Below are 15503 nucleotides of genomic sequence, written 5' to 3'. Positions count from 1 at the left end.
ATTTGCTTCCTCAAAATATAATGATCTAGATCGAAACAAATGATGCCAAAAGATAAATCTTATGCACCTGAACCATTTTTCTCAAGACAACAAACTCTATGACTTGAATTTTAGGAGTTATGAGGTTTTGTTCGATAACATTATTCTACCAAAAGATACAAGTTTGAGGTCTTGAGTTCTGTTAAGATTGTTGATTCAAATCATATTCATCAAGGTACACATACATATCGGCCTCAAAACGCCAAAGATTGTGATTCAATCGTTTTTCTGAGGTATGGACAAAATAGGAACCTATGGCCAATACTAGTGAACTTTTTTTTTCTTATTTTTTTTTGTTGGTGGGAGTTGAACCACTGCGTCCATTATTTGAACTTTTGTGGTACTCCCGTTTACTGTTCGTATCATGCAAGCTGATCACCATTTAATGAGTGGATAGCTAATTGCCTGGACACGTCCTTTCCCAGTCAGGTATGATATGGTTTATGAAACCAAATACCTTTCCAGGATTAGCAGACCAAATTCCACTGCCTGTGTAATGCACCGCAACTGCAGAGCAGATGTACCGAGGTTTCACGTTCTATGCTACAGAAACGGCAGATATCGCTCTGAACCCGACCAATGTTCTTCAAATGATATCTACTCGGACAGTGCCCAGTTACTAGGCCAGTGTATATACTAAGAGCCCGTTTATAGAGCTCCAAGAGCTTTTTGGTATGTGTTACATTTGGAGTTATAAATCTTTTCGACTGGTTGTACTTCGTGACGGCCATCCAGTTGGCCATCACCCTTTGTTCTTCCCAGCGTTTGAGTTCTATTTTTACCGTACAGTTTGATATTCCACAGTATGGTTCTGGGCCAATAAACGGTGAATTGGAACCTAATTTTGCGAGATCGTCTGCCCTTTCATTCTCTTCAATGCCACAGTGTCCAGGAACCCAATATAAGTTAACTGAGTTCTGTTTGCACAGCTGTCGCAACAAGAGAATACATTCCCAGACAATCTTTGATGTACATTTGTAAGCACGAAGCGCTTTTAGTGCTGCTTGACTGTCAGAAAAAATACAGATATTTGCACATCTATATTTTCTCCTTAGGCAAACACTTACACATTCAAGTATGGCCACGATTTCCGCTTCAAACACTGTTGAACAATATCCCATCGCTACTGAAATATTTGTCCCAGGGCCAAAGATTCCTGCACCTGTTTGTGTTCCAATTTTTGAGCCATCTGTGAAAAATATGATTGAGCCTTGACGAACGCTAGGACCACCGACTTCGCAATCCGAACGCAACATTTCACATATGTACGTTGAAGGGGAGTGTCATAATTGTCCTCTGGTTTCATCCAGTCTCCATTCATACTCATCACTGGTCCTCTTTGGAAGTATTGTAAAATGCTTAGGTGATCAACCAGGTCACCAGGCATGACCAGACCTTTTGAGCCTTAGAGCACTTCTTTCTGCTTCTAGTTGCACGTATTCATGCAAGGGCAGTAGATTGAGAATTGCATCTAACGCTTTTGATGGGGTGCTGGTGCACTTACCCTATGTCTAAAATGGTCGAATTTCTGCAAAAATGTAAACCATTGTTCATAACAAACAATTACGCAAAGTTTCATACAAATCGGAGAAGGTTGACTCAAAAATTCAATTTCTTTTATCGCTAGCCTGATACTGCTCTAATGCTGCTTCTGGTGCATTCAGTGGCAGCCATAGCTCCATGCTCCAAGCAACAGTCTCTATTTTCCAATGCGTCATCGTCTGGTGGTTGGCCAGCATGTGAAAAACGGGCCTTTCCTCGTGAAGTATAAAAGTAGTGTCAAAAAAAACCGGCACTTCTCTCCGAATTCAGACGATTACCATCAGCGCTGTGAACACGCGGCTCGTTATCGTTCGACCAACCATGATGGTGTAATGAATATTAAATGAAATTAGTGTCCTGAAATCTTTGGGACACTTTGGCCGAGCGGAAGTAGTCGAGCTGTCCGCTTTATTCCTCACCATTCTCAGGGGTGATGCATTTCTTATGAGGGAAGAGCTAGCAAACAGTCCAGCACTAGGGTTGTTCAAATTTTTGAAAGTGTGCTAAAATGTATGCTGCCTGCCACCCGTGCATATTTTTCCACTGAATGAAACAAGTTATGGAATAGTGAATTTGAAAAATTCATTAAGATTTGTATGAACAAAATACAAGTTTGTTGTCAAAACTCGCTACAGAATTTGTGTTATTTTGTAATGAGTCTAATATCCGTTTGAGAATGTACACATTGATCAAACCCATCGAGCACGTATATCTTTTAATCAAGCTTTCACAAATTTAATTTTTAAGTTAAAATCAAGCTTAGGATCTCAGTTTTCGATGAATATGTTTTTGTTGAATTTAATTCGGGTTTTTTTTGTAGAAAAGTTTTGCACAGAGTGTTAACACTCCGAACACGATGCTTCCGGTAAAATGTGTAACATATCTCATCTATTTATTTATGAAATTGAAATCCATAGCTGCCATTTGAAACTACATACTTTGAAGATTTATTCGGTATCTGAAGATTAAAAATCTATTCATAAACTGCTGAGCAATGATTTTTCAAACATTGCCAATTTGCCGTTACACATTTTACCGGAGGCATCGTGTTCGGAGTGTTAAAAATATGCATATTTTTGTTACACAAATCACATGAAAATGTAAAGAAATCCTTATACTTACCATAACTAGTAATCTTATTATAATTTGTCATTGATTTCTAGAGTAACATTTGAAATGGGCCTATGTTAAAAACTTAACCAAACCAGAAAATGAATTTTAAATTTGTCCGCCACTATTCAATTCATATTAAAGAAAACTGAAGTATTTTAGGCATTTAAATTGTTCACAATAACAAAAGTAACTGTATCTCAGAGTACAACATCCAAAATATGCGAAAAACTTTCAAAAATATACAAAAATCGATAACAATTAAATTTTATAAATTAATAAGCCTTTTTGTGAATTTTTCAATGGATAGGCCCTTTTTGTTAAGCCGTTGTGCTTGTCATCAGAAATGGTACGTCCTTTGCTAAGCCTTTTTGCAACGTCAAATAAATTCAAAACAAATCATCGGCCCTGCCTCAAGCAGTAGGGCCTAGCTTTGGTTTGAATTTTTTTTCAATCATCGGCCCTTCTACGTCAGTAGGCTTATGAAATGAACTGTTCTGCCCTGAACCATCTCACCTTCAATAGCAGTTGATTTTCAGGGGTCCAACACAGAAGCATGCAGCAGCAGGAACGATCATTTGTCCGTCAATCAACCAAAAGGAAATTAACGGCGAGTGTGTGCACTTGTCCTTCCGAATCTCCCTTGATACTTGGAATTCTTCACTTGATTCCAGAAAACTCACTCACGTAATCACAATATCAAAACGCATGATTTATTATAAACACAAACTAACGGACACTACATTTATTTATCGACTTAACTAACTAGACTACACAAAGGAATACAAATATGCGGTTTACCGCGACCGTATGACCGTAACCAGTGGTCCGTCCGATGACCTGTGCGCAACTGTGGTCCTTATCATCGAGGATGACCACGGCAGTCAATATCCAGCACGAGCTCTTCTGGATTCAGGATCGGAGAGCAACTTCGTCACTGAGCAGTTGAGTCAACGACTGAAGGTAGCCCGAGAAGCTGTGAGCATTTCCGTCGTTGGAATTGGTGAAGCAGCAACCAAGGCAAAGCAGCGAATCCAAGCAGTGGTGCGATCGAGAGTTTCAGGCTTCTCTCGAGAGCTAAATTTCCTGGTATTACGAAGAGTGACCGCAAAACTACCCACGATTTCCATCGACACTACGGGATGGAAAATTCCACAAGGCATCGAATTGGCAGATCCGACGTTCTTTGTATCGAGGAATGTGGACATAGTGCTTGGCATTGAGGCAAACAGCTACCAATGCTAGCCGAATTGGTATTCGGATGAGTAGTCTGCAGAGGAACTCCATTAGCTGGTCGACAGCCGATCACTTGTAACGCGTCGGCTTCGAATGATCTGGAAGAGATGGTGGCTCGATTTTGGTCCTGCGAGGAGGTCGAGTCATCAAGGGCCTATTCACCAGAACAAACTCGCTGCGAATCACTGTTCACCCAGGCAGTACAACGTGACGCAGATGGACGATATACTGTTCCAATACTGAAGGATGGAGACGAATTTCAACGGCTGGGCGAGTCAAGGGGCATAGCCTTTCGACGTCTCCAAGGCACGGAACGAAGGCTGGCAAAGGATGCCAGTCTACGGCAACAGTATACAGCTTTCATGGACGAATACCTCGCATTAGGCCACATGCGTAAAGTAGACGAATCACAAGAGACGGTTAAGCGCTGTTACCTACCGCATCACCCGGTGGTCAAGGAGGCTAGCACCACCACCAAGGTTCGCTTTGTCTTCGACGCGTCCTGTAAGACGTCTACAGGTATTTCGCTCAACGATACGCTACATGTTGGACCTGTAATACAGCAGGATCTACGGTCGATCATATTGCGCTGTCGGATAAAGCAAATCATGCTGGTATCTGACATCGAAAAAATGTTCCGTCAGATCAACATTCGACCAGAAGACAGACCACTGACATGTATTCTCTGTCGGCCTCGTCCAACCGATGAGGTCACGACGTACGAGCTTGGCACAGTTACGTACGGAACCAAATCAGCACCGTTCCTGGCAACGAGGACGCTGCATCAGCTTGCGACGGAAGAAGAAGATCGATTCCCGCTGGCAGCAAAGGCAATCCGCGAAGACACGTATATGGATGACGTGATCACAGGTGCTGATACAATCGAGGAGGCAACTGATCTACGAAAAGAACTCGTGGACATGCTGAAGGGTGGAGGATTTCGACTTCGGAAGTGGGCCTCCAATCAAGCGGCGACATTGCAAGGACTTCCTGAAGAGGAACTTGCGATTCGACCCACGGAAGGGATCAACTTGGATCCAGATCCATCAGTCAAGACGTTGGGACTTACTTGGATACCCTCTACGGATGAGTTTAGGTACCAATTCAGCATTTCACCACTCGATCCCAGCGAATCACTTACCAAACGCAAGATTCTGTCAACGATAGCAGGACTATTCGACCCAACAGGTTTCCTGGGACCCACAATCCTCTCTGCCAAGATCTTTCTTCAACAACTGTGGGCATGGCGAAACGAAGATGGTACCGGATGGTTCGGTAGCGAGATCCCCACTCAGCTACAACCCTGGTCATCACTACCCGCAGCTAGCCACCACAATAGTCTGTCTGTGCAACCGCCGGCGGAGTTTTTTACGTCTGGGCTATTGTTCTGGACCCTTATGTACCACACCATGAGGATAGACGATATCGATCGACAAGCAAACTTATTGTTCTCATGTATTTCTGTAAGGCTAGGGTTAGGTAGTAGAAAGATCCAATGTGATCTAAACGGAGTAGAAGAGCGGACGATCACGACCGACGAGAGTGTCGACCTGGCTTGCCAGACCATCGACCATCGGGATCCGTGACGTCACGTCTCTCGCTACAGATCAGCTTCTCTGGATCTGTTGCATTGCTCTAAATCAAAACCGATCAGCAGTTGCGAACAGGTCACCGGACGTACCACTGGTTACGGTCATACGGTCGCGGTAAACCGCATATTTGTATTCCTTTGTGTAGTCTAGTTAGTTAAGTCGATTAATAAATGTAGTGTCCGTTAGTTTGTGTTTATAATAAATCATGCGTTTTGATATTGTGATTACGTGAGTGAGTTTTCTGGAATCAAGTGAAGAATTCCAAGTATCAAGGGAGATTCGGAAGGACAAGTGCACACACTCGCCGTTAATTTCCTTTTGGCTGATTGACGGACAAATGATCGTTCCTGCTGCTGCATGCTTCTGTGTTGGACCCCTGAAAATCAACTGCTATTGAAGGTGAGACGGTTCAGGGCACAACATGAACCAATGAAATGAAATAAATGAATGGTTGGCCACAGTTCTATAAATTTTCATATCATTCGATTGAAGATGAACCAATACAACCATTCAATCAATTCTGTGTAAACGAATTCTCACATGACCATAATTTGAAGAGCCCCTTTCTCATTCGAAGCTCATTGTCACTGTCAATTGAGTCACTCAGTATCATTTGATATACGACAGTAGAGTATGGAAGAAATACAGCAAAATGGTCCCGAACAGACAAGTCGACCCGATGTCGGATCAATGTAAGGCTAATTTAAAATCGATGTCGACCCAATGTCGTGTTGTTGTCGGGTCAATTTTGGGTTTATGTCAGCAGGATAACAGCTGTATAGAAGCGTTAATGGATATGCAATAAGAGTTTCTCCCGACCGTTCCAACAGCCATAAGTAGCTGACTAAGTTCGCCAGATTTGCTTGTATAGAGGTTGAGTAAAGGTTTCCTCATATCGTATAACGTTTGAATACAGCTTGAGACTTCTTTCTTCCTTTGGTTTGTTTTTTCCGTCGATCTTGTTTTCCGTGCTGAGCACCAATGCTACCGACATGCCAGGAAGGCAGCTCCCACACCTGGACCCTACCTATCGACCCATCAACTCATGAACCGGGGACCAACGGCTTTACTTCCCATCCAAAGGAAGGCGTGATCAGAGATGTTATGCCTCAGAACATCCCGGCGGCGCCGACTGGGATTGAACCCAGGCCTGCTGGGGTGAGAGGTAATCACGCTTACCACTACACCACCGGCGCCGTTAGCTTGAGACTGCATAAATGAAATGAGTAAAGCGTTTACATTGTGAAAATTGTTAGTTGGGTTGGCATAGCTTTTTCGCCGGAATGTCGACCAGAGCTCCGTTTGTGTGTAGGTTACACTCAATTGAATGATATATAGCGTTTCTCAAATGAGAATGATCCATGCCTTCGTCAAATGACTAAGCAACTGATATCACCCATTCGGAGAAGGTCCGTCAATAAATCGTTATTTTTAATAATTTTTCTCGATTTTTTGGAACTTTCCTACACGATTAGTAGCTATCAAGCGGTGCTAAAGAATGGTATCAAAACCCGATTTGTTTACATTTTGGACACATGCCCATTTCAAATGTTATTCGAGAATTATTTAAAAAAAAGTTAATGCCTTCGATAACGGATTTTCATCCACTTCTTTCACGTTGTGATGGTTTTTAGAAAGCATTACTTTGTCACAAAATGTCGAAAAACAAAAGGTCAAAAGACAAAAGGTTGAATGACAAATGGTTGAAAAGACAAAGGGTCGAGATCCTAAAAACGGATTTTTTTGAGCTAATTTCAAAGAACGAGCAGCATTTAATGAGTCGTGGGATCAAACCCAGACCCCATCTTATTAAAGAGTTTCATAGTTACAGTCAGTAGTCCTTATTGCCGGTTTCCCTTATTACCGGATCCTTATTGTCGGGCTATCCACGAATAAGGATACCCACAGCTTATACTTATGACGGGCGTTATAATATATGGATCTTAGGTCCAACATAGAATATTTCGTGATCCTGGCCATAAAAAAAGTTACTGTCTTCAGCAAACTTTTTGAGGCAACCAAGTCCTTTCGGATGGTGGACATAATAGTTCACAATTCTCTCACTACGCAGCGCTAGTGTGCATGTGAACTTCCTATATAAACTGTATCTCGAGAACCTGGCCATATAGAACGTTGCTGTCTTGAGCAAAGTTGATTAGGTGACCAAGACCTTTCAGATGGTGGTCATATTATTTGAGAACTCTCTCACTACGCGGCGCTAGTGTGCACATGAACTTCCTTAATATGTTATTTCTGGAAAGCTTGTCCATATAAGATGTTGCTGTGCAATGTGAGAGCACGAAACGGGATGACGTGTAGAGAGGCTGTAAATCGATTACGGGCGCCATTTTAAAATCCAAGATGGTGGCCATCGGTTCAAGAAAAACTTTCAAATACGCTACAATATGGGTATTTTCGGCGAGGGGATGACGTGTAGAGGCTGGATATCGATTCGAGTCGCCCTTTTGGAATCAAAGCTGGTGGGCATCGGTTGAATAAAAACTGTCAAATTCCATAATATGGGTATTTTTGGATAGGGAACGACTTGTAGAGATCAGCCACCCGCCATTTTGAAATTTAAGATGGCGGTCTTTGCTTTAACGTAAACTTTGTATGGGGATGACGTGTATAGGCCCAAAATCGATGTCTGTCACCATTTTAGGATCCAAAATGGTGGCAATTGGCTTTCGAAGGGACATTTAGTGGCTATGGACAGCCTCGTATCAGTTCAGCACAGTTAACGTGGACCGTTTACGGGGTAGGTTAGGCGAGAATCCATTAGGAAGATGAATTTGATCTAATTAATGTTTTAGAATATTTTGGAGCTCAAAGCATGCCTCATATTATTTTTTTTCTGAAGAATGCTTACCAAGCATATTTCGTATAGTCTGTATAATGTGTATAACGTATCATTGAGCAAGATAGCAACGTTTCGACATTCTTTAGCAAATCTTGCAGTTTTGCACTCTGTTTGTCATTACTGTCCAATGTGCAGAAGCTTTCGAACTCGGAGAGTTGATTTATTTTGAACTCGATTTCTGCCGTGGTGGGATGAAAATATAATCCTATTCCATGTAGATGGGTCCAGTTCGCTAAAAATTTCATCTACTGTAGCCGGTGCATTTCTTATGATTTCGTTGATTTCACCGTGTTTCTTATCCCCGGCGCACCAAAGTTTTCGTGAATTTGTTGAATTTCGGACATGATCTGCAAATCTTCGTTGTTGTCTTCATTGCATTCTGAATTCGCGAAATACAACGGAAGAATTTTCTTCAAGCAGTTTACCAACGTGCTTCGTTTTATGTCTTTTAGAACCAAATCCAAGCAGTCGATACTACTTTCGTATATCCGCTAGTGAAAGGCCTTCATTTTTGGCTGTTTCCAGAATATAACTGTAGCTTCTCTTGACATACTTCAGCTTGAAATTTTTGATGAATCCTTGATCAAGGGGTTGAATCAAATACGTGATCTTTGGTGGCATGTATAGAAGCATTATGGTGGGATTGCTTATGGTGAGCGGATGCAACGGAGAGTTGTCAAGGAGCAACAAAGCCTTGAAGCTCATGTTTTTGGCTGCGCAAAACTCCTCCGTCGTCCCCTACACGTCATTTCCTTTCCGGAAATACCCATATTTTAGAGTATTTGACAGTTTTCTCGAACCGGTTGTTGCCATCTTGGATTATAAAATGGCGTCTGGCATTGATTTCTGGTCTATACACGTCATCCCCTTTCCGAAAATATCCATATTGTAGGGTCTTTAACAGTTTTTCTTGAATCGATGGCCTCCATCTTGGATTCTAAAATGTAGCCTAGAATCGATTTCCGGCCTCTACACGTCGTACCCGTTTCGGAAATACCCATATTGTAGGGTATTTGACAGTTTTTCTTGAATCGATGACCGCCATCTTGGATTTTAAAATGGCGTCCGAAATCGACCTGACAGGTTTCACAGATTGCTCTGAAGGGATCGGCTCCCGAGAAGTTGTGGGAAAACTTGGTATGTCCTGTCCTCAGTCGCGAGATTATGATCTGCGTTCGGTGGTCAGACGGGTTGTTCCACTTTCCCATGTCTCTCTTGACCTTTCGGATGAATGGTTCTCTTTTTTGGCTCCATGCAACTGCCCATTGGTCCTCGATGATCTCTGTGATCCACTTTTATAGGTCATGCTCAGGAATCTCTTCCAGTAGCCACCAGGTGATCTGCCTCAACGCTACCACGAAGCCCACAGTGTCCAAGGATCCATAAGAAGGTGGTGGCATAGTATCGGATTGAATATCATCAACTAAACTGTCTGAATCCGTGAATATAGCGATTGGTTTATCGGAGGGAGTGATGATGGCAATAAAGACTGCGGCAGCTTCGGCAGATAAGATCGAATATTGTTTAGGTGGTTGAAAACATTCCGCCATTTGTAGGCAGGTAGCCTCGATACCGACACTTCTACGGGTAACTGAACCATCGGAGTATCTGATGGAGTAGCCGTGGTACACACTAAGATTATTTCACCGAAATCTTTGAAATTTTACTGAAATCTCAACAGCTGAACGTTCGGTAAACAGTTCGGTGATTTTTCACAGATTTCCTGTAATTTTTCACCGAATATCTGTGAAAAAATACAGGAAATCTGTGAAAAATCACCGAACTGTTTACCGAACGTTCATCTGTTGAGATTTCGGTAAAATTTCACAGATTTCGGTAAAATAATCTAAGTGTGTACACGGCGCTGGAGCTGGGTCACCGAGTTGGTTACCGCTTGTGACCGTTTGCCAAAACGAACCTTGCTGCATACCCAATCCTTTTATCCAACATCGCAGTGATTTTTGGTGGAAGTGCAGAGGACTCCTAAGCTTCCAACAAAGCGAGTATCACATCAACACATTTCTACCCAAGCCAGAGGGGAACCAGCCTCAGGCTGAAAGCCTCTCTAATAAAGAAAACTTAACTTAACTTCGTACCCAATTCTTTCTTGACCTGCATCTGGACCTGGCCGGCGCTGGTATTACCTTATTTTAAATCATCAGTCATTGAGGATGATTGCTAATCAAAAGCATCATCTGTTGGTTCTCTGTGTAATTACAGCTGTTCTGGCAATAATAGAGTAGCATCCGCAGGTGGTCAATCATGCTCATACCGGGATCTAATGCAAGTAACATCAAGTTGAACAGGAATTTGATCGAAATTGTTTTCTGAAATAAGGAGCTCGCTGGCCTAGTGGCGACCGTTTTTACTTAGCGAGTAGAAGACCGTGGTTTCAAACCTAAGCACCTTCCAAAGGAAGGCGTGATCAGAGATGTTATTCCTCAGAACATTCCGGCGGCGCCGACTGGGATTGAGAGGTAATCACGCTTACCACTACACCACCGGCACCGCTGTTCCAAGCTCCTTCATCAATTCAGCATATCGGGGAAATGCAGGTCATGTCGGCCTAAGTGTCCCTAATTTGGGCCCATATATAAATTCAGCAATCAACTAAGTTTTCAATAGCATCCAAAAATATCCATTAGTAACGTCCCAATAACGCGTTCATCTAGATTAAATTGATAAATAGCAGACTTTTAGCGATGGGCCCAAATTAGGGACATGTAGGCCGACATTACCTATATTTCCCCTCGATTACCAAAACGAATCCTACTAAAAAGCCAATCCTGATTTGATTTCAAGTGGAAGAGCAGAGGTGTCAATCCTTATCTCGAAAAATCGCTCAATTGAAAATGAAGCCTAGATACTGGCTGGCTCAGTGCTGGCTAAACAAGTCTAAATCATGTTCTATAGAACCTTCATAAAACCAAAATTGTTACTCGTTCTACACCAGGGCCGTCTCCATATCCCTCACGATAGGGAAGGCTGTCTTGGATGGACCTGCATCATTATTTTTGGAAACGATTTTTCCCCTTGAACTAATTTTTTGAACCGCCCTAACGATTTCCATGAAGGTGACAGCACAGTGTAAAAGTTGAAAACTTTTGCGGGTAGATTTTCGTGAAAGTAAGGGATTTGCCACGGCCACTGATTCTGTACAAGGACAGGTGTTTGTTTTTGTCTACTGAGCCACTACCACTACTACTACTACTACTTCTACTGACTGCCGTTGTAGGTGGTGTGCAAACTTATTAAAGAGAACGATTTTTATCTGGTGGAAACGCCGCTAAAGCTTTGCTGTAATTAAGGTGGAGGGAGGAGTGGGAAGGGGGAAACAAACAACGATAATTAGTTTTCGGATCTCTTTTCCGGAACACCTGGGTGCCACTGGGAGGTGGCGTCGGCGACGGCGGGCATTAGATTCAAGGCTGATAGAAATGAGATTTTTGTTTTTGCTTGAATTTTTTTGATTAGTCCGAGCTGAATAGGACCAAGAAGAACGGGGTTTTTGCAGCGGAAAAGTGATGGAACTTATGATTGAACTTTGTTGACCAATTTTCACCCGAAACAAATACTGTTTTCTTGTTTTATCAGCCTATTGTTTATATCTTGAAAATATATCTTATACTCAGGATCTTGAAAATGTCTTCATTTTTAAAATGTTATTAATTTGTTTTGACTTTCGGGAGTGTCAAGTGGCAATATTCATGTTGCCAACAATTTTTGACCCATTCACTCACAAATGAATGAGTAAATGAGAAAATGTATTGTGACTCTCTCGTTTGGCCTAAAATCCTTCAAATAGGGTTTGCGCTCGGCAAAGTTCGTTTTTCGCAATCTTCCAGTTTCTCGCCTGTTTCGTTCTTCTGCTGTCAGTTCCGAGGCAACGGGCAGAGTTACTTGCTCCTTCTTACAGTTTTCCCATGCAGCGGTGGAATCAACATTTTTCACAATTCATTCCAATCCGTTATTGATTTTCTCCCACAATTCTAATAACATAGAAAATTTAAACGAAATGCTGCCCCCTCCCGGAAAATTATTTCCATTTGATCTTGTTGCTTGCTGAGTTTCACCTTCAAGTAAATTGTTCCCGGTACTGCCAAGCTTACTCCCAGCCAAATTTGCACGCACACACACACACACGTTCCGTCACCAATCAATTATCCAACCTCCAAGACACACGGCTCGTTTGTCACTCTTCCACCATTCAATGAAAATTGTGTAAACTCACGTCGCACGATTAAATTCCCAGGAAATCCAATCAACCAAATTTCCTCACAACTCTGCCTGGCAGCACTGGTGCTTCGTTTCGTTTCGTTTCGTCACCGATGATGACGACGGGCGGCACAGCCCAGAAACCGCAAACGGCTGATGATGATTTATGAAAATGGGTTCTATTTTCACATCACGATTTAAAAATGTCATTTAATATACAACCGCGCTGTGGCTGGGCGTCGTCGGTGTCGCCGAATCGACTCCGGCACAGTTTAGTATGTTTTGCTTTTTTTTTTATTTGGCATTCTGATGGACTCAGGCCCGAGGGAGGAGACGGACAACCGTCGTAGGAAAGTTTAGTTCTGGGAAATATTAATTAGCGCTTCGGAAACAAAGATGTCGTCATGTTCGAGACTGCGAGGGAGGGACGCCGGGAATTGACAACATATGGTCCCGCCGTGATGGGATGATTTTCTCGTTGTCGTGGAAGACATTTTCGGCTTGTCCCAAATTAAAAGAAGAGGTTAATAATTTTCTGAATCCCATATCCGTTTCGAAGGGAAATCTTCGGATTTAACGATCATCTTGGTTGGTGGTCCGAATGCTTTGTAACAACATCTGTCCGTCGTTGTCTGTTGTGGAACGTAGTCGAACATGACCTGCGGGGTCGTTTGTTCTGCCAACACAGAATGCGATGAATAAGTGATTCATGGACGAACGATTTAATTAATGATTCACTGGGAAGCAATCACCATTCTAATTCGCCGCCATGTTCGGATAGAATCACGCTCACACAAACACGCTCCTCACGCATCCCGATTTCCTCCGAATGCCACCGAACACAAACACAACTGACACCGGGTACTGATCTCATATGGATGGTTAGCCAATTCATCAATGATTCAATGATTTTCCACACCTCACCTCACCCGCCCGAGCGAACACACCTAGGCCAAACAAAGGCGGGAGGAAATTGGATGACAGATGTGCTAAAATATGGTGCTTTCTCTCTACTTCACAGGAAAGTTTACACCGACCACCGCGACTGTAGATACGAGTACGTAACATTCAAGACGAGGTTTTACGTTACAGAAGCTTCCGTTTGCATGGAATTGTAGTTTGGTTAATTGCTTGAGTAGATTGTTTGCATGTTTTTCGTTGCTTTTGTAGTTTTTTAGTCTAGTTGACTGTGATGGGAATTTCTGATGACATCGGCAACGAAGATCCAGTTGTTAGGCCACCAAGCATAAATTATCATACCACAGGCATCGATTGATTCTCATAAGATGTATCTTATGAGAGTTCTTCGTATTACTACCAGTTCAGATTTCTTGTTTAAATTGGAAATTCGCATTGAGGTGCATTGACTGATCCGGTTTGAACTGCAATCCCTTATAAATTCGTTAAAACAACCCTAACCTTAATATAAGCATTTCAGAAAAAAAATTAGACCACTAGGTCCAAAAACTGGCACACTTGTCCTATTCGATTTCAAAGTGAATTCAAGGCACGTGTCTACTCAAGAGTAATACGAAACAAAGAAAAAAAAACCAAGAAAAGGAAACGAAAAACATATATACTAAAAAAAAAATTTTTTTGGATCACCTTAACTATGCTCTACTAAAAAATATTACGAGAAAAAAAATTATAGATATATACTGTTTACAAAATTTTGGATCACCCTAATTATGACCCAACCTAATCTAATATTGGACCATGCGGGGAGATGCGATACTGGTGAAAACAAAGCGACACGATATACCTAATGCACTGAGGCGGCAGATGACTGGTGCGATGCTATTGTTTGCCCCAACGCCACACTGCACTATGGGCAAAAATGGGTCCAAAATTACCCAAAATTCAATATCTGAACAGCACGGAATCGATTGCACGTGGTCCCATAGACCGGAGAGCCTTGTAGGTATGTGTTTTGGACCATATTACCCCTTTTTCCCCTACTTTTTGGAGGAAATGTTTTTTCACAGCTCTATTTTTCGTAAAACATAAGCACTTTATGCATGGTTTTAGAATACTATGTCTTTAAACAACAGTTCATGAGATATTAGGGGAATACGGGGTACACTTTATAGGGGAGTAAGGGGTAAAAGTGAACCCCTTGCTAAATTTATTTTAATTCATAAAAAATGTTGAACGATGCGATTGTTTGAATGACCCCAAAGGTTGCCTGCTATAATAAGATTTTTTTTTTAAATTTTAAGGTTCATTGGGGTTAAATAAGTTTTAATTTACTGCTATCTGTTTTAAAAGAGTTTTCACTTTTTTTGTCTGTATACAGGAAAACGATATAGTGGTTCTCAGAGTTTTGGAAAAATTGGTAGTTTTGTTCCTTTTCGCAAAATATTAGACCCATATTTTTTATTTTGTCATTAGGGTACTATTTATATATTAGAGCGGTCAAATTCAGAAATTTATAACTTTTGAACTGTTTGGCCGACGACGGAACTCAAAATACAGAATGAAAGTTAATTAAAAGTATTTTTCAGATAAAAATATTATGATACTAAAAAAAAAGGATTTTGAATTAAAAAACATTGATTGTATATTTCACTTTTACCCCTTACTCCCCTATAAAGTGTACCCCGTATTCCCCTAATATCTCATGAACTGTTGTTTAAAGACATAGTATTCTAAAACCATGCATAAAGTGCTTATATTTTACGAAAAATAGAGCTGTGAAAAAACATTTCCTCCAAAAAGTAGAGGAAAATGGGGTAAAATGGTCCAAAACACATACCTACAAGGCTCTCCGGTCTATGGGACCACGTGCAATAGATTCCCCGGACGATTTCTCTTCGGAAAAGTCGTTTTTCATGGCCGGAATTCAGCGTGCTGTTGAGATATTGAATTTTGGGTAATTTTGGACCCATTTTTGCCCATAGTGTACTGCA

The 15503-nt window shown here is 41.7% G+C and overlaps 1 protein-coding gene across 4 annotated transcripts in view; it reads left to right on the top strand.

Annotated features, from left to right (window-relative positions):
- Positions 1–15503, top strand: part of side (sidestep) — a 671279-nt gene that overhangs the window by 373724 nt on the left and 282052 nt on the right. For 3 of the 4 annotated variants that reach the window (XM_065225556.1, XM_065225557.1, XM_065225555.1), the window contains one exon: positions 13616–13651. The exons of the other annotated variant lie outside the window; for it this stretch is intronic. In XM_065225556.1, coding sequence (XP_065081628.1) covers positions 13616–13651 — 36 coding nt within the window. The remainder of the gene's footprint in view (positions 1–13615; positions 13652–15503) is intronic. 4 annotated transcript variants of the gene reach the window in all.

Source organism: Ochlerotatus camptorhynchus, unplaced genomic scaffold, assembly GCF_037179485.1.
Source record: "Ochlerotatus camptorhynchus isolate MF236.1 unplaced genomic scaffold, CSIRO-AGI_Acam_v1.1 ptg000231l, whole genome shotgun sequence".
Taxonomy (NCBI): domain Eukaryota; kingdom Metazoa; phylum Arthropoda; class Insecta; order Diptera; family Culicidae; genus Ochlerotatus; species Ochlerotatus camptorhynchus.
The sequence above is the reverse complement of the archived record's forward strand: the minus strand, read 5'-3'. Positions and strand labels throughout refer to the sequence as shown.